This window comes from Mixophyes fleayi, chromosome 2, assembly GCF_038048845.1.
Source record: "Mixophyes fleayi isolate aMixFle1 chromosome 2, aMixFle1.hap1, whole genome shotgun sequence".
Lineage (NCBI taxonomy): Eukaryota > Metazoa > Chordata > Amphibia > Anura > Limnodynastidae > Mixophyes > Mixophyes fleayi.
This window is the reverse complement of record NC_134403.1, coordinates 3,539,020-3,559,795: the sequence shown is the minus strand read 5'-3', so window position 1 is coordinate 3,559,795 and position 20,776 is coordinate 3,539,020. Positions and strand designations below refer to the sequence as shown.

The following is a 20,776-nucleotide window of genomic DNA, read 5'->3' as shown; positions in this document are numbered from 1 at the left end:
AATTTGGAACTGGTTTCCCATATACAAACCTTAAAACATATTTAGAATATAAACATAAAAACACAAAGATCTAAAAATGTATATTAATAATAATAAAGTTAATAATACTAATAATAATAATAATAATATTGATTATAGATGAACAGTTTGGACATGGAGAAATCCCACAGATTCAATTTCTCATGCCAAATTTGGATATAAAAAAACCGAAGCAAAACATCATTTCGGTAACATGCCGGATATTGTGAGTTTTGGATGAATATCTCCATATGTAGCCCTCCCTCCTGTTCTCAGCTGATATTTTAGAAGGGATAGGATGTGGGTAGGAGATTTGCTACAATTCTGTGCTCATACAGTCTCTTGTAGAGGGCTGAACAGGGTGAAAGAGGATATGTAAACCGACATAGCTGTGAATTTACTGCCCACATCCTATCAGGTTATTCACAGATCGGTCTGCTGGAAATGTGAGCTGATAAATTGGGTGTGAGAGAGTGATGAGCAGACAATCAATGGCTACTGGATGTAATATATTATAAAACTAATTAGGAGTCCACAAAAAATGTCTTCTTGCTTTTAAAATCCCAAATGTTTCAATCTGAAAGCAGCTGCATGAGGGGCAGTATTACACTTGTGCTAGTAAGCGACCAAGAGACAGGGTGCTGTGAATGAGCTGACACTGTGCGCTATGTCTACTATGCTGAAGGGATGAGAAGGATGAATATGGTGCTACAGGCGCTGCTGCTGCTGCTGCAGTTGAGGGCGTTACATTTATCCAATGTCACGGTCATGTAGTCTTTTGTTTGACCACCACTTGACCACATACATATCGGTAGCAAAGTGTATTTTCGGTTCAATGGCATTTTCGAAGAACTGAATCCCGGTACAGCTGCAGAATTAATTTTAGGGAGAAATGGAATTGAGATGAAATTTGGTATCATAGACATATGATCTCAACTAATCTGTCCAAACCTGAGGCATTGGTGGCAGATTCTGAATGTACATTCAATGCTAACATAGCTGTCATGGCTTTAGTGATCCTCTGTGGAACAGGATGCTGGATGTCATATTTGCAAACACTTGTTTCACAGACAATTGTTGCTTAAAGCTCTGCTTACTCTTCTTGGTCCCCTTCTGTATAGATATCTCACCCACAGCAGCAGCAGCTGTAGTGCACAAGGATCATGGATTGCATTAGAGGAGCCCGTTTGCATTTAAAAATTAGATGCTGGACTACATAGTACTAATTAGGAGTTTGATGGTGAAGTTTGTATGAGGTGTCTATCAAATCTGCTGCTAACTAATTTTGGACTGCTTATTATAATACATGATTTTCCACTTTTTGATAACCTACTTAAATTAACTCGCTGCAAATAACATAAGAGGGAGACTGTAACCCTGTGAGCAGGGCACTCTTACCTCTCTGTCTGTGTTACTCAGTATTGTTTTATTATTGTATTTATTTCCAAATGTAAAGCGCCATGGAATTTGCTGGTGCTATAAAAGTAAATTAAATGATGATGATGATGATGATGATGAAGGGAAGATGTGCCTAACTTTACTTATTGTGGCATCTTAAAGGCTACAGATGCCTTGACAAATGTTTTCTGGGTTGGGATAAAAATATTTCCACAAACGATAGATTTTTTGTTCTTTTGCCAAGAAAGTATAATGCACTTATCATGGGCAAGAGGTTATCATCCTCCACATTATCTTGTAAAGTACAGTACATTGTAACATTTTTAGATCCACTGTTATTCACCTTATCCTGTTGCACATTAGCAAGTTCCAAAGTAACATCTCCAATTTGTATGTCTAAATCATCTTCATTACTTCTCATCCTCAAATTTCCAAAGATACATAGATGTTCGTAACTATCGAATCTATTTATCACCTTCCCCCCCAAAGAATAGTATGTGGTCAACGGCTAGACATTAATTTGGTCTACAATTCAAATGTCGACAGTATTATATGGTTAGAGTTAGGGCTAAGGTAACAGAGATTGTTGTTGACCTAATGATACTGTCTACATTTCAATTGTCCACATAATAATACTGTCAATATCATTATTGTTGACTTTCCAACCCTTGTCTATATTATGGTGGTGACCATATAACTGTGGAACATATGTATCCCATCCAGCAAGATATAGTAACATTCTGGAGATCCACACTCTATATTCTTCAATGATTTTCTCAAACCATTTCAGTTGTGGGGTGGGCCTACCCTGGGATATCTTCTTTTCTAAAATTACCTTCCTATCAGGCAGTGCTCTGTCTTTATGTTTTAAAGGTGTCCTTTACTTTATTAAACGGCTATCCTGTCTGCCACTGCTGTGCCACTATGTTTTATAGGGATTGTATCTTTTATTGAACCGCTCTGTCACCAGTTTTATCCTGCAAGGTCGCTGAAGCCTTTGGACAAAAATTTTGAAAATTTTGACAGTTCTAAAGAGATCATTACAAAATAAACTGCAAATGACTGTAAATGAAAGTTAATGCTACAAATAATAATGTAGGAACAGAAACATGATGTTATCCTGGTTTTCACAATTTAATGAAATCCGGATTTGGAATCAAAAACCAAAACTAATGCTGATTTTTGGCCAAAATCAAAACCAAAACATGGGGGATCTGCACATACAGTATCTATTATAATAATAATAATAATAATAATAATAATAATAATAATAATAATCATTTTCATCATATTTCCAACTTCGATATAAGAAAGAGCTACTGGATCTTTGCTCATTTGGTAACACATGTATGTGAACAAATTGGACAGATCTAGCACCTCAGTGCTCAGGAATGTATGTCTTGATCCCGTGGGATAACAGCTCGTACTGTGAAATGATAACTAGGGATGTGCACCGGCGACTTTTGAGGTCTCGTGTTTTGTGTTTTGGATCCGGATTTTCGTTATTTTTGAGGTTCGGATTTGTCTCGCAAAACACTTGACGAAAGGTCTCGGTTCGGATTTAAGGTATTGGATTCGGATTTTTTTTGAAAAAAACATAAAAAGTTTAAAAATCAAGTTTTTGGGCTTATTTTCACTCCTAGGCTATTATTAACCTCAATAACATTCAATAACAAGCATTTCCACTAATTTACAGTGTATTCTGAACACCTCACAATATAGTTATTAGTCCAAAACGTTGCAACAAGGTATCTTTCTGGACTGCGTAGAGGAGTGGGTCACCACAATATATATTAAAAACCCTGAACTTTTATGATTCGCACCAATAATTGTACCTGGACTGCGTAGAGGAGTGGGTCACCACAATATATTAAAAACCCTGAACTTTTATGAATCGCACCAATAAATGTACCTGGACTGCGTAGAGGAGTGGGTCACCACAATATATATAATAAGAAAACCATCAACTGGTTTGATTCGCACCAATAAATGTACCTGGACTGCGTAGAGGAGTGGGTCACCACAATATATTAAAAACCCTGAACTTTTATGAATCGCACCAATAAATGTACCTGGACTGCGTAGAGGAGTGGGTCACCACAATATATATAATAAGAAAACCATCAACTGGTTTGATTCGCACCAATAAATGTACCTGGACTGCGTAGAGGAGTGGGTCACCACAATATCTTAAAAACCCTGAACTTTTATGAATCGCACCAATAAATGTACCTGGACTGCGTAGAGGAGTGGGTCACCACAATATATATAATAAGAAAACCATCAACTTGTTTGATTCGCACCAATAAATGTACCTGGACTGCGTAGAGGAGTGGGTCACCACAATATATTAAAAACCCTGAACTTTTATGAATCGCACCAATAAATGTACCTGGACTGCGTAGAGGAGTGGGTCACCACAATATATATAATAAGAAAACCATCAACTGGTTTGATTCGCACCAATAAATGTACCTGGACTGCGTAGAGGAGTGGGTCACCACAATATATTAAAAACCCTGAACTTTTATGAATCGCACCAATAAATGTACCTGGACTGCGTAGAGGAGTGGGTCACCACAATATATATAATAAGAAAACCATCAACTTGTTTGATTCGCACCAATAAATGTACCTGGACTGCGTAGAGGAGTGGGTCACCACAATATCTTAAAAACCCTGAACTTTTATGAATCGCACCAATAAATGTACCTGGACTGCGTAGAGGAGTGGGTCACCACAATATATATAATAAGAAAACCATCAACTTGTTTGATTCGCACCAATAAATGTACCTGGACTGCGTAGAGGAGTGGGTCACCACAATATATTAAAAACCCTGAACTTTTATGAATCGCACCAATAAATGTACCTGGACTGCGTAGAGGAGTGGGTCACCACAATATCTTAAAAACCCTGAACTTTTATGAATCGCACCAATAAATGTACCTGGACTGCGTAGAGGAGTGGGTCACCACAATATATATAATAAGAAAACCATCAACTTGTTTGATTCGCACCAATAAATGTACCTGGACTGCGTAGAGGAGTGGGTCACCACAATATATATAATAAGAAAACCATCAACTTGTTTGATTCGCACCAATAAATGTACCTGGACTGCGTAGAGGAGTGGGCACTGGGCACCACAATAAAATATATAAAAAACCTTCAACAGGTCTGCATTACACTATACATACGGCTGCTCCTCCATCCTCTCCATCATATACATGTTGGAGTTTTAGCATGTGACAACCTCTTGTTTTTGATAATGTCAGTGCATTTTGAATATTTTTCAATTTGCCCCACACCACTGAATGTACTTTATCTATGATACGCATCTATCTATCTTGACTGCGTAGTGTGGTGGCCCCGGTACACAATTTGGTACCGGGGCCACAATAAAATAAATACACCCTCCACGTGTCAGAATTCCACCAAACAAGTATCTGGACTGCGTAGTGGGGTGGCCCCGGTACCCAACTTGATACCGGGGCCACAATAAAATAAATACACCCTCCACGTGTCAGAATTCCACCAAACAAGTATCTGGACTGCGTAGTGGGGTGGCCCCGGTACCCAACTTGATACCGGGGCCACAATAAAATAAATACACCCTCCACGTGTCAGAATTCCACCAAACAAGTATCTGGACTGCGTAGTGGGGTGGCCCCGGTACCCAACTTGATACCGGGGCCACAATAAAATAAATACACCCTCCACGTGTCAGAATTCCACCAAACAAGTATCTGGACTGCGTAGTGGGGTGGCCCCGGTACCCAACTTGATACCGGGGCCACAATAAAATAAATACACCCTCCACGTGTCAGAATTCCACCAAACAAGTATCTGGACTGCGTAGTGGGGTGGCCCCGGTACCCAACTTGATACCGGGGCCACAATAAAATAAATACACCCTCCACGTGTCAGAATTCCACCAAACAAGTATCTGGACTGCGTAGTGGGGTGGCCCCGGTACCCAACTTGATACCGGGGCCACAATACCTCCTCCAAACATGCTACAGACAATTCGTCATTGAGATCCCATTAAGTATGTTAAAGACAGACAGGGTCCAAGTGTTATTAGTTGACTTTGTAAAGAAAAAAACTGTCCCTGTTGCACATAGTCGTGCAATGAAGACTTACTTTTTCATTTAAAGGCACGATCTTTCAAGTGTAGTGTTTGTAAGTCTAAGTCATATTATACTTTTGGTAAAATTGGTTTTTTTGGTTCCTCTTTATGTTAATTAATTAGTAATAGAATTAAAGTAGGAAATAGAATTAAATAGAATTAAAGTAGGAAATAGAGTGGTATAGAGTTGTAGTGTGGTATAGATAGAGTGGTCCACACAATATAATAATAAAACCCTCAACTGGTCTGAATTCCACCAAACAAGTATCTTGACTGCGTAGTGTGGTGGCCCCGGTACACAATTTGGTACCGAGGCCACAATATAATTAAAAAACCCTCCACGTGTCGGAATTCCACCAAACAAGTATCTGGACTGCATAGTGGGGTGGCCCCGGTACCCAATTTGATACCGGGGCCACAATACCTCCTCAAAACATGCTCCAGACAATTCGTCATTGACAGACCCCAGACAGACAGGGTCGTAGTGTTATTGTTTGACTTTGTAAACCCAAAAAAATGTCCCTGTTGCACTTGCACATAGTCGTGCAATCAAGACTGACTTTTTCATTTAAAGGCACGATCTTTCAAGTGTAGTGTTTGTAAGTCTAAGTCATATTATACTTTTGGTAAAATTGGTTTTTTTGGTTCCTCTTTATGGTAATTAATTAGTAATAGAATTAAAGTAGGAAATAGAATTAAATAGAATTAAAGTAGGAAATAGAGTGGTATAGAGTTGTAGTGTGGTATAGATAGAGTGGTCCACACAATATAATAATAAAACCCTCAACTGGTCTGAATTCCACCAAACAAGTATCTTGACTGCGTAGTGTGGTGGCCCCGGTACACAATTTGGTACCGAGGCCACAATATAATTAAAAAACCCTCCACGTGTCGGAATTCCACCAAACAAGTATCTGGACTGCATAGTGGGGTGGCCCCGGTACCCAATTTGATACCGGGGCCACAATACCTCCTCAAAACATGCTCCAGACAATTCGTCATTGACAGACCCCAGACAGACAGGGTCGTAGTGTTACTGTTTGACTTTGTAAACCCAAAAAAATGTCCCTGTTGCACTTGCACATAGTCGTGCAATCAAGACTGACTTTTTCATTTAAAGGCACGATCTTTCAAGTGTCAGAAAGAGAGAGAAGACACAGGAGAGGAGAGTTGTAGCTGGGGACCTGGGGTGGAAGCTCCCAGGCTCCCCCAGCATTGCCTGGAAGTCTGAGCGTGGTGACTGAGCCAGGGCAAGGAATGTGTGCCCTGGATGAGGGGGAGAACTCCATGCCACTATAGTGAACCCAAGAGAGAGGGGGACACTGCACATGGAAGAGGCCCTGGAGTGAGGGCTGCTACAAGAGGCATGGTAGCTGTAGTGTCAGATCCTGAGGCTGAGAGTACACAGAGTGACGTGTCAGAGCACAGGAGACATTATCCCCGCAGAGGAGGGATGAGCTGCAGTTGAGAGGTCTGCTGTTGAAATAGGACATGCACACTTTAACAAACCAATCATTTCAGCGACAGGGCCTACCAAACAACTTTGACTGAAATGATTGGTTTGTTTGGGCCCCCACACCAAAAAAGCTATTCATCTCTCCCTGTACAGACTAAACAGGCTCTACTGAGGCAAGATGTCGTCCTCATCCTCAACCTCTGATTCCTCTCCCCCTACAGTGTCTACTTCCTCCTCATCACACATTATCAATTCGTCCCCGCTGGACTCCACAACCACAGGTCCCTCTGTAGTATCTGGAGGGCAGTGCTGTACTTCATTGAGGAATTGATTATTCATTTTTATAAACATCATTTTTTCAACGTTGTGAGGAAGCAACCTCCTTCGCCGCTCACTGACCAGGTTCCCCGCTGCACTAAAAACTCTTTCCGAGTACACACTGGAGGGGGGACAACTCAGGTAAAATAGAGCCAGTTTGTACAGGGGCTTCCAAACTGCCTTTTTTTCCTGCCAGTAACAATATGGACTGTCTGACATGTCTACTTGGATGGTGTCAGCAAAGTAATCATCCACAATTTTTTCTATTGTGACAGCATCCAATGCAGCGAGAGTAGACATGTCTGCAATGGTTGGCAGGTCCTTCAGTCCGGACCAGATGTTATCAGCATCCCCGCCAGTGCCTCTTTTGGGAAAACTGAGCTTTTTCCTCGCAGCCATAGATGTGGAAGAAAATGAGGGTGGAGCTGTTGGCATGTCACGGTCCTCTTCAGAGGACAATCTCCTGACCAGCAGGTCTTTGCACCGCTGTAGATTTGTGTCCGCCGGAAACAGAGACACAACATACGCTTTAAACCGAGGATCGAGCACGGTGGCCAGAATGTATTCCTCTGACTTTAAAAGAGTGACCACCCTCGGATCCTGGCAAAGCGTACGAAGGGCTACATCCACAAGAGCTACATGCTTGCTGTAATCGCAATGGCTTACCAGCTCCTCCCTCACTTTCTCCAGCTGCTTCTGCAACAGCCTGATCAGGGGAATGACCTGACTCAAGCTGGCAGTGTCGGAACTGACTTCTCGTGTGGCAAGTTCAAATGGCTGCAGAACCTTGCACAACACGGAAATCAGTCTCCACTGCGCTTGACTCAGGCGCATCCCCACTCCTTTGCCTATGTCGTAGGTGGCTGTGTAGGCCTGAATGGCCTTTTGCTGCTCCTCCATCCTCTGCAGCATATAGAGGGTGGAGTTCCAGCGCGTCACAACCTCTTGTTTGAGGTGATGGCAGGGCAGGTTCAAGCTTTTCTGATGTGCCTCTAGTCTGCGGTAGGCACTGGCTGAATGCCGAAAGTGTCCAGCAATTTTGCGGGCCACCGCAAGCATCTCCTGCACACCCCTGTCACTCTTGAGGTAATGCTGCACCACCAAATTAATGGTGTGGGCAAAACATGGGACGTGCTGGAAATTGCCCATATTTAATGCCCGCACAATGTTACTGGCATTGTCTGACACCACAAATCCCCATGAGAGTCTAAGTGGGGTAAGCCACTGGGAGATAATTTCCCTCATTTTCTCTAATATGTTGGCAGCGTTGTGCCTCTTATTAAAGCCTGTAATGCACAATGTTGCCTGCCTTTGCATGAGCAGCCATTTTGTAGATGCTGCTACTGATGCAGCTGTTGCTGTTGCTGCGGAAGGGGATGCATCTACCCAGTGGGCTGTCACAGTCATATAGTCCTTCGTTTGCCCAGAACCACTTGTCCACATGTCCGTGGTTAAGTGGACAGTGGGTACAACCGCATTTTTAAGAGCACTGAGGACACTTGATCGTACTTCTCTGTACATTTTTGGTATCGCCTGCCTAGTGAAGTGGAATCTCGAGGGGATTTGGTACCGGGGACACAATACCTCCATCAACCCTCTAAATCCCACTCCACTGATGGCGGACACCGGGCGCACGTCTAACACCAACATTGCAGTTACAGCCGCAGTTATACGCTTTGCAATAGGGTGACTACTATCGTATTTGGTGGTCATGGCAAACGACTGTTGGACGGTCAATTGTTTGGTGAAAGACTTAGCGGTCTTACGACTTCCCCTCTGGGAAGATGACCGACTAACAGCAGCAACAGCAGCAGTGGCAGTAGTAGGCGTACCGCTGCAGGATTCCTCGGATGAATCCCGTATTGAGGAGGACTCAGTCTGGCTGGTGACTTGGGCTGCAGGACTGAATCTGATGGAGATTGTGGAGGAAGTTGACGAGGAGGGTGTTGCTGGTGTGTATCCAACTGGACCACGGGATTTAGGTGTCCCTGTACCGATGAGGGTCCTAGCCCCAGTTCCTGAACTAACCACTGAACTATGAAGGTTATTCAGGTGACGTATAAGGGAGGATGTTCCTAGGTGGGCAAGATCCTTACCCCTGCTTATTTGAGCTTTACATAAGCTACATATTGCCATACATTGGTTGTCTGGATTTGGATAAAAATAACTCCAGACCGAAGAGGTGCATTTTTTGGTCTTCTGACCAGGCATGACGATGGGCTTTTTCATCCCATGGACATCAGCTGTTTCCCCCCCTGGTGCCTCATTTACAATAACCACATCACCATCCTCATCATCAAGTTCCTCCACAGCGCCAGCTACATCATCAATAGCCTCCTCCCGAGCCACCTCTTCCCGTACAGTGATGGGAAGGTCAGGCTTGACAACCACCAACACGCTTGGACTCGCCTTGGGGATTTGTGATAATTTCTCTTTAGAAGGCAGAGTTGTTTGCTGTTTTGTTGCTGACAGCATAACTCTCTTCAATTTTTTGTAGGGGGGGGGAGGAGGAGGAGGGCTAAGATCCGTGGGTGAAGCTGAACCACTAGTCATGAACACGGGCCAGGGCCTAAGCCGTTCCTTGCCACTCCGTGTCGTAAATGGCATATTGGCAACTTTACGTTTCTCCTCAGATGATTTTAAGTTTCTCTTTTTGCTACTTTTTCTTAACTTGGGCTTTTTGGATTTTACATGCCCGGTACTACGAGATTGGGCATCGGGCTTGGAAGACGACGTTGATGGCATTTCATCGTCTATGTCATGACTAGTGGCAGCAGCTTCAGCATTAGGAGGAAGTGGGTCTTGATCTTTCCCTACTTTATCCTCCAAATTTTTGGTCTCCATTATATGTAGCACAAGATACTGCAGAATGTGTGAACTTGGTAATATTGCAGTACCAATGGACTTATAATGCTGGATTGGTTTTGCAAATTTGGTTATAATTATTATATATATTTTTTTTTTTTTAAATTTTTTATTTTTTTTTACTTTTTTTTTATTTTTTACAAACTTGGGAATAATGGGGAAATAACTATGCCCTTAGAAGCACAGAGCACAGGACACAGCACCACTGGACTGAACAGGACACGGCACAGGACCCAGCAGCACTACGGAACTCAGCAGGACAGAGCACAGGACACAGCACCACTGGACTGATACTGCAGAATGTGTAAACTTTGTAATATTGCAGTACCACTGGACTTTTACTGCTGAATGTGTGAACTTGGTAATATTGCAGTACCAATGGACTTATAATGCTGGATTGGTTTTGCAAATTTGGTTATAATTATTATATATATTTTTTTTTTTTTTAATTTTTTATTTTTTTTTACTTTTTTTTTATTTTTTACAAACTTGGGAATAATGGGGAAATAACTATGCCCTTAGAAGCACAGAGCACAGGACACAGCACCACTGGACTGAACAGGACACGGCACAGGACCCAGCAGCACTACGGAACTCAGCAGGACAGAGCACAGGACACAGCACCACTGGACTGATACTGCAGAATGTGTAAACTTTGTAATATTGCAGTACCACTGGACTTTTACTGCTGAATGTGTGAACTTGGTAATATTGCAGTACCAATGGACTTATAATGCTGGATTGGTTTTGCAAATTTGGTTATAATTATTATATATTTTTTTTTTTTTTTAATTTTTTTATTTTTTTTTACTTTTTTTTTATTTTTTACAAACTTGGGAATAATGGGGAAATAACTATGCCCTTAGAAGCACAGAGCACAGGACACAGCACCACTGGACTGAACAGGACACGGCACAGGACCCAGCAGCACTACGGAACTCAGCAGGACAGAGCACAGGACACAGCACCACTGGACTGATACTGCAGAATGTGTAAACTTTGTAATATTGCAGTACCACTGGACTTTTACTGCTGAATGTGTGAACTTGGTAATATTGCAGTACCAATGGGCTTATACTGCAGGATTGGTTGTGAAAATTTTGTGGTAATTAAAAAATATTAAAGTAGTTTTTGGTATTTTATAAAAAAAACTTTTTTTTATTTTTTTAAACACAGGGGAATATTGGGGAAATAACTATGCCCTTAGAAGCACAGAGCACAGGACACAGCACCACTGGACTGAACAGGACACAGCACAGGACCCAGCAGCACCACTGACCTCAGAAGGACAGAGCACAGCACACAGCACCACTGGACTGATACTGCAGAACACAGCACAGCACAGCACAGCACAGCACTAAACAGCACAGCACTAAACAGCACAGAACTAAACAGCACAGAACTAAACAGCACAGAGGACCACCTAACACACCCTCCCTCTACCCTGATCAATGCCCGAGTGAAGATGGCGGCGACTAGCGGGGAATTTATAGGATCCGAGTATCGCGAGATCCGACAACGGGATTATGAGTCAGAGCCTCAGTTTCACTTTTGAATTTGGCGCCAATACCCGGATCTGTCTCGGATCCGACTCGGATCCGCAACGTTCGGGTGGGCTCGGATTTCAGAAATCCGAGCGCGCTCATCCCTAATGATAACTGCACACACAATGACACAGCAGTCACCGGCTGTCAGCATTCTCTACCTGTCCTGAAGATCAGCTGTTCATGAACAGTCTTCTTTCTCACATACACTGAGATTTGCATCCAGTTAGCTCTAAAAATGGTCTAATTGACTCAAAATCACATCATGTATGGGAACCATCATCAGAAGAGGATATATTATATGTACACAACTGGTTATTATTCTTCATTTGTCAGCTTATATTCAAATATATTCGTGTTAAATACTTTAATAGAATAAATTCTCTGGGTGATTTCTTACCTCAAGTGTTGGTCAGAAGATGGACTGGCAAATCTTTGAGTTGAACATCCCAGGAAGATCAGAGGAAAAGCAACGAGGATGCAGGATAACATCCCGAATACACACATTGCTCCGCACTGCTTTGGAGATAAATGGAATCTCTTCATTATAACTCCACCAATGACGATACCGGCCATAGCTCCAGGAATGTTTACCGACCCTGCCAGAGAACAAGATTATGTGACAAAATGTATCTGCCGGACCAAAGGAGTTTTCATCTGCTCTACTAGTATCACAACAATGGTAGGAGCAGAGAGAGAGCAGAAGAACACTTAATTTAGAGTATATATTGCTACTTATGTATATACATATAACAAAAATACTACAGTTCAGTATATAGAGGAATCACAGAGGAGATCCATGGGCATATAAAAGTATGACAAACATAATTTCAATGTGACTTCTCATATTCTTAGGACTTCACTTCAAGTGTGTAATATCCATTTTCACAGGTCTGCACAAACATATATGTTTGTACACATACATATGTACAAATTCAGTCACACACATACTGCATAAGCTTACATATATATTTTATACATACACACACACACAATGGTGGTCCTCTATTGTCCCTGGTATATTTCTTAAATGAATAGCTGCTTTTACCAGATATGTCACTAAGGGAAAGGATGTTTTCATCATCATTATCATCATTTATTTATATAGCGCTAGCAAATTCTGTAGCACTGTACAAATGGGAACAAACAGTAATAAAACAATACAGGGTAATACATACAGACAGAGAGGTAAGAGGGCCCTGCTCACAAGCTTACAAACTATGGGTCAATAGTGTGATGTTCCCATAGTGCCATAACTGTAGCCAGAGATTCAGGGAATGCAGCTATTTTTAGTATCATTATTGTCATTGGCTTGTAGGACGCACAGTGCTATGCTGTGCTGGACAGTGGGGAAAGCAGGGAATACAGCATAGACTAAATAAATGCAGATATATAAATAGGGCAGGGAGGACCCTGCTTATGAGAGATCTTAGAATTTAAACCAAGAGGAGCTAGTGTGGCTCAGACTGGAAAATGGGACAGTTGCAAGGGTGTACCAGGGTAAATGGTATAGCTGAGTGTGTGGTACACTCTACAAAAAAGATGGGTTTTCAGAGAGTTGAGTGAGTCTGATCAGGTATGGTAGGTAGTTCTATAAGTGGTTAGCAGTATCGGTGAAATATTGCAGGTGGAAATGATAGGTGGTTATCAGAAATGAGGCAAAGAACAGGTCAAAGATGAATTTAGTGTGAGGGAAACATTTTGAGATGAGATTTGGGAGGTTTGAAGGGGTGATCTTGTTGATGGCTTTGTAGGATAAGATGAGCAATTTGTATTGGATTCTGGAGAATATGGAGAACTAGTGAAGTGATTTGCAGAGTGATACGGTGGATGTTATTCATTTCATAAACAGGTCATGGACCAGAGACCGTTGTAAGTTCATAGAAACCTGCCTGTGACTCCTGCCAATCCTCATCCACTATGTAGGAGGGACCTCTGCTGGCCTAGTTGTCTTACCCTCCCTCATGCCTCCAGGCCATAACTGCCCCCCTCCAGAATGGGGTCCAGGGTCTGAGGTCTTCAGACCAAGAAAAAATATACATGCACCACATGTAGAATAGGCTGTAACTCCCCTTCCACGCCTCATCATGAAACGGCTGACCCCAAATCCCTATGTTTTATATAAGATCGTCTTATTCAAGTTTGGTTGAATTTACAGTTTTCTATTAGACTTCTGATTAGACACTCCATTATAAGTGTTCTTGTTTACAAAGTTTGCTTTATAAAGGTTCGGCTATATTTACTTATGTTTTAATTAAAGTTTTTTTCTCAGTACTTTATAATAACTACTAAGCACAACATTTTTGGGCACCTGCTGTTGCATGTGGAACAAATAAAATTTTAAAATGTCACATAATAAGTTTGGATTTTTGTTGAAAGTTCATATTGATGCACACAGCTTCCCATGGTTTTCCCATGTAACTTGGGATGGGGTTGATGAACAAAGTCAGGTGTCACGATGTACTGATGGGAACTTTGGATTCCCCGGGTCTGTCTAGATTGACACTACTTTTACCCAAAGGTGTGGAGTCTAACGGGGCAGGTTGTCTTCACCAGGGACTCCCGCAAGGAGGTATGGGCTTTGCAGGCACTGCCCTGCAGGTCTCTGCCTCTGGGTGAGTACTAGACGAAGCCCGTTAGCGCATGTAACAGGCAGTGGAGAGGATCCCAAGGCAAAGGGTTGTACACAAGGGGGTGAAGTGTGAACAGCACAGAGATGGATCACTGGAACAAGATGGAACAAGATTCTGGCCCTCCAACTGGCTGGCCTACTTCTCTGCGTTTCCTGCTAACAGGTACATGGGCAGCAGCTAGGTCCAGGCAGCTCCTATTGAGCCTCCTCCAAAATCTTATTAAAACAATACATTTATTGGCAAACCAGAGATAATATAATTAACTAAAATAAGTCTAAATTGTGATGAAATTATGTTAGTTCATATCATTATAGCTAAATAAAGCACTATTGACATTTAAATATATCACATTTCCTTTACAAAGTTAAATTTGAGTTTTAAATTGCTTGTTATACTTAATTATATACTTTAAACCATAATTTGATATAAGCAAAGTACATTTGTGGTCATTTGATTCTTCTAATTGTTTGGCAATTTTCTAAAAATGTAATTAAGACAGAACTAATTAAAACAGAACTACTTTTTAATTCTAATTCCAGGGGATTCACTGTGCTCTTGCCTGTCAAAAAAAAAGGAACGGTTATTGACTTGTGTTTCAATAAACATCCAAAGACTTTATATATCAGATATCCAACTTTTTTATGGAAAACTATCTAAATAAGAGGGAAACTCTCATAACATTTGCTCATGTCTTCTGGTGAAAGCATTACATTTATCTATGTATTCTGGAGATTTTTCCTTTGATATTCACTATATTAGCACTAAACAGGAAGCTGCTTTGTACTGTTCCATTTTTCCAGAACTATCCACAACAATTAATAATTAGTGCTGAAGAAGTTTATATGTTGCAAAGTTGTTTTTTAGCTATAAAATTAGCAGAAAACAAGTAAATAACAACATTGGGAGATCATCATATTAACAATAATGGGATAAAAATTAGATTAGAAACATAAAATTGATGTTACCTATCATTAGGTTGGCCAATGAGGCAGTGATCGAGAACTGTCTCTCCAGAAACTTTGCCATGAATGTCGCCAGTCCACATACCATGGCCGACAGATTTGCTTGAGCCAAAACCAGCAAAATATAGACTGGATTTTTCAATGTTCTGAATAAAACTTTTGGAAAAACTGAAATGGAAGAGGAATATAAATGATACTGATGACATCAGCCCAAATTTTTTTTTCATATATGATTATAAATTATTACCAATAATATTTAGAAAACATCATAATTTATTTATATAGAGCTACTAATTCCAGAGCGGTGCAAAGAACACATTCACATCAGTCCCTTCCCCAATAGAGCTTACAGTCTAAATTCCCTAACACACAGACACAAATTAGGGCCAATTTGATAGCAGCCAATAACCTACCAGTATGTTTTTGGAGTGTGGGAGGAAACCGGAGCACCCGGAGGAAACCCACGCAAACACAGGGAGAACATACAAACTTCACAGAGCCATGGTCGGGAATCGAACTCATGGCCCCAGTGCTGTGCCGCAGAAGTGCTAACCACTACACCACCATTCTGCCCCACGACACACAACTCTATCTTTCCTCCCCTGACCTTTCCTCTTCCCTCATCTCTTCCCTGTCTCCTGCTGTCTTTCGGCCAACTCATCTTGGATGTCCCAACGTTTTCTTTAATTTAATCATTCTAAGACTGGAATCATTGTCTTCCGGGGTCACCCTATTTGTGTCTTCCCATTCCCTTTAGGATGTAAGCTCTCAGGATCAGGGCCATTTTTCCTTGTGTTCTCCTTCTACTATTCCATCACCCTCTGTACCTCTTGGCTGCTTCCCTAGCCCTGTTTTCCTGAGCTCAGGCTGACTCCACGCTGCCGTCACTTTCACTCACGGTTCTGTAAATAATCAGCTGCATTACCATGTTACCTGTGTATTATCTGCTAATTAGTAGATGACTGCAATTTTTATTATTATGTTTAGTTTCATCATTTATTATTTAATGTAATATGGATCATTGCTGACTTTGCATTGTGTACTAATGTAAATATCGTGTATGGAGCTGCGGACTATTTGCGGCACATTATAAATCAAATATGGTAATAAAACAAGTGATTATATTGTCCTCTAAAATGGTTTGTAGACCTTTTATACTTGTCCCATGACAAAGATTGCAGTAATAAGTCATTATCTAATAATATCATTGCAGATAATTTTATTCTGATATCACTGGGGCAGAAATTATTGGTTCGCCATCAGATTATTTAAGTTTATTTTTAATATTTCAATTTAAACTGAAAAATGTAATATAGTCCCTGTCTTCTGTAAGGAATGAGCAGCCTAGAGACAGAGCACAGAAGAGGAAAACGCATGAAGTGATTCCCAGACCTACACGATAACGTTCTTTACACCTCAGCCTCGGAGGCATTCAGAAGGGAGGTGGAATCATCTGTATTAATAGAAGTGAGAGAGGCAACGCTCTGCTCTTATGAACTGTTAGCATTAAAGTGTGCCGCCTCCTGGGGGAATCACAGAACTGACACCAGTTTCTGAAGTGTCAAGATCAAAAATACTTTAAAATTGGAATCTACTGTACAAGGACAAACACCATCCGCACAGGAAGAGTTCACATGCTGGAATGTCTGTCTGTATTATTCCAACAAAGAGACCATATTAGAGACATTTTACTACCATACTGTCTATCGAAGTATCAAACTAACTAACTAACTAACTAACTAACTAGCTAACTAATTAAATATGAATTATTTGAAACTGTAGATATGTTATAAGATGTTGCTTTAGACATAGATATATGAATTGATAAATGACTGAATACTGTTTAAAGTTCCCCTGTCACCTATATACGATGAAAGCAGCAATTTAGGGGCCTCAGTCAACATTCACCCTCATGGCTTTAATTAGGAACTAGTGACATCACTGAGTCACTTCATAGACGAATGCTCGTTTGGTAATGATTACTGGGGAATTGATAGACTACATACTTAAAATAGATACCTCACTGTATGCAAATGAAGGGTGCAATGTTAAAGTATTTTATAGCATTTTCCCTGCTAGGAAAACACCAGGGTGTAAATGTATAAAGGTGCGATTTTGAATATCCAGCAAGTTTAAATTCGCAATTTCATGTAAATTCACCGGAGATGAGTTTTTTCAAAATCACTTTCCAAATCGATGCAAATCGCGGAATGGGTTTTCCCCACTCTAACTATACAAATCTCCAAATGTATAAAGCTAAGATTTTGAAAACTCTACTGAGTTTGAAATAAAAATCGCCAGATATAACGCGCTGCTTTCTATAGGCGAGATTGCGAAACACATCACTGTTACACTGGCTGCCTATACAGCCGTGGGTCCCTGCGGCTTTCTAATGTTTAAAAGTAGATGAATATTTTTTTTAAAGAATGTGTGGGGTCCCCCCGTCCAAACACTATTACCCTTAGTGCTGCCAGCCTAGTGCTGATTGCGTAAAAATTCAGAAAAAATTTGCATAGGGTCCCCTGATTTTCATGCAACCAGCACCAGGTAAACCAGCAGGGTGGGTAGCACTAAAGCTGGCGACCCACTGCCATAATGACAAACCAACCCCAGGCTGTTCAGCACTGGGCTGATTTCTCTATGGAGTGGGGTCTACAAAATAAAAACGTGCAATCCCCCTCTGGGAACACCGAGCCTAGTGCTGAAAGCATTAGGTCTCTTCCTTCCTACACCTCTGGGCAGTGGGTGTAGGGTAATAACAGCAATTTTATGTGAAAAAAACAAACAAATAGATGCCATTTTTTGTGGAACTACAGGTTGCAGCAAGGCATGGGTGTTGGGGCATAATGGCACTTGTGGTTCTCCAAGTGCCAGCATGACCTGACTGCCATGGGTATGCTGGTGCTTGTGGTTCTACAAGCACCAGCTTCCAGCAGCTGCTCGCCTCTCTCCGGCCATCTTGTCCTTGACTCAATGCTTGATGTCGCTGATGTACTTTCTACAATTCTCAATGATGCGCTTTATGGGGCCCACTACATTAACTGAGGGACCATAGTTGCTTCTTCTGTGCAAATGTGGTCTTTGCAGCAAGGCTCCCCAAAATCCTCTCATACAATGGTATTAAATTGTGTATGAGGCCACAATTTTCTTCATAACTAAACTACACATTGCGCCCTGACTTGGTTTTGCTCGTAGAAAGTCCTGCTTCTTCTTCCTGCTCCTCCTCACCTCCTAGCTCCTCTCTCTCCTCCTCCCCACTCACCACAGTCTCCTCATCTCTCCTGCCTCTTCCTCCTGCTCCTCCTCACCTCCTAGCTCCTCTCTCTCCTCCTCCCCACTATCCACAGCCTCCTCACCTTTCCTGCCTCTTCTTCCTGCTCCGCCTCACCTCCTAGCTCCTCTCTATCCTCCTCCCCACTCTCTGCAGCCTCCTCACCTCTCCTGCCTCTTCTTCCTGCTCCGCCTCACCTCCTAGCTCCCCTCTCTCCCCCTCCCCACTCTCCGTAGCCCCCTCATCTCTCATGCCTCTTCCTCCTGCTCCTCCTCACCTCCTAGATCCTCTCTATCCTCCTCCCCACTCTCTGCAGCCTCCTCACCTCTCCTGTCTCTTCTTCCTGCTCCTCCTCACCTCCTAGCTCCCCTCTCTCCCCCTCCCCACTCTCCGTAGCCCCCTCATCTCTCATGCCTCTTCTTCCTGCTCCTCCTCACCTCCTAGCTCCTCTCTCTCCTCCTCCCCAATCTCCGCAGCCTCCTCACCTCTCCTGCCTCTTTCTCCTGCTCCTCCTCACCTCTTAGCTCCTCTCTCTCCTCCTCCCCACTCTCCGCAGCCTCCTCACCTCTCCTGCCTCTTCCTCCTGATCCTCCTCACCTCCTAGCTCCTCTCTCTTCCTCCTGACTGACACACAGGGGAAATACAAGCAAAAAATCACATATACTCACAAATAAAACACAGGGGAAACACAAATTAGCAAACAAATACACTCACAGACCAAGGACAGGGGACAAACAGTAAACAGCAAAAAGAAAAAAACTCTCACCAAAAAATAAATATTAATAAACACACACACAATAAGACAAACAAGGGCAACTAATCAAAATAGATATGAAATAAATAAACAAACCACACTTTCCTAACTCCTGAACACTAATCTGTCTCCTACACTCTCACCTCCTCTCTCTATGCTCCTTAAACCCCTTTCAACTCAGATAAGGAAGTAGCTGGCTTTTTATAATGTTAGACAGGTCAAAATCCCACGGGTTTTGCTTTTCAAACTTGCAACCTTGCTCAAAAACAGACTTTACACCAGTGAATACAATTACATGCAGGTGTAAGTGCCGACTGATAGTGATGACTGACACGTATACATGCCAGAACATGTGTGTGCTAGTTAGCGAAAATGTAAACATACATTTCATGCATTTAGTAATAATGTTAACATGTATTTTTATGAATGATTTCAGTATTAAGAGTTGCTAATGTAATTAATATCTTTTCCTGTGTCTTCTGATATCACGCCTATGCATTGTGCGTATCCTGCGTCTGTCTGCATAGGGCCAGTAACCTGCAGCCAGAACATACTTATACCCGCATTCAAGGGGAAATGTTTCTTGAGATCTGCTTGTACTTGAACATAGGCGTATGTGCGTTGCAATTTACGTCCGATTAAAAAAAAAGCAAATTGTGTTCACATTGAGTTCTACGATGAATCAGGCCCATTATGCTCATTGGTAAATGTTTTCCTACTGAAGATGTATAAAAATCTTGATTTATATACAACTAACTGACCCCTATAGCTAAAGCAGTGATTTGTTTATTTTTATACCTATACTAATATCCAATGGCATAATACGGTCCCATAGTGGGCTCGGTGATATGTGTCTAGGCGCTCCGTATGCCTCTGCTATTCTGAGCATGTACAGAGATGACCTGTTCTTCCAATTCTGGACTGAAAAGCCCGAATAGAGCCATCTCCAATCATGTTCAGGAGAGTAAAGTAGTGGTCAGACGCCATCACCACCATGCAACAGCTATAATTTCCTCCCAGCTAGAATGTATTTGGGTGAGAGACGATTAGGTCTTGTAACAAAAATTTATTTTAGAAATCCCCTTTATTTAGGTTTTCCTAACATTGTAAACAGTTTGTTCTGCTGAGACCTGTTGTCCAATTTTCTCATGATATGTTGAATTTCAAGGACTATGCAAATGTAGCAATGAATTTTGGACATCTGGTTACACCACTGAGTAACCCACTATTAAAACTGACTCAGAGAGTCGGCTCCTGAGATTCCTGTGCCAGATGTGAGTCACGGTGAGAGTGAGTCACAGGCAAGGCCGGATTAACCCGAGGTCTAACTGGGCTACAGCCCAGGGGCCTCGGGCATCCGTGGGCCCTTTCCTGAAACTATTTTTTTTTTAAATGTTGAGCTGTAGCGAGCCGCCGGCCGCGCTA

At 41.9% G+C, this 20,776-nt stretch overlaps 1 protein-coding gene across 5 annotated transcripts in view; it reads right to left on the bottom strand.

The window, feature by feature from the left end:
* Positions 1-20,776, bottom strand: part of LOC142140620 (solute carrier organic anion transporter family member 2B1-like) — a 110,735-nt gene that overhangs the window by 11,456 nt on the left and 78,503 nt on the right. For all 5 annotated transcript variants that reach the window (XM_075198328.1, XM_075198327.1, XM_075198326.1 and 2 more), the window contains 2 exons: positions 15,330-15,494; positions 12,132-12,330 (listed from right to left, as the gene is read on the bottom strand). In XM_075198328.1, coding sequence (XP_075054429.1) covers positions 12,132-12,330; positions 15,330-15,494 — 364 coding nt within the window. The remainder of the gene's footprint in view (positions 1-12,131; positions 12,331-15,329; positions 15,495-20,776) is intronic.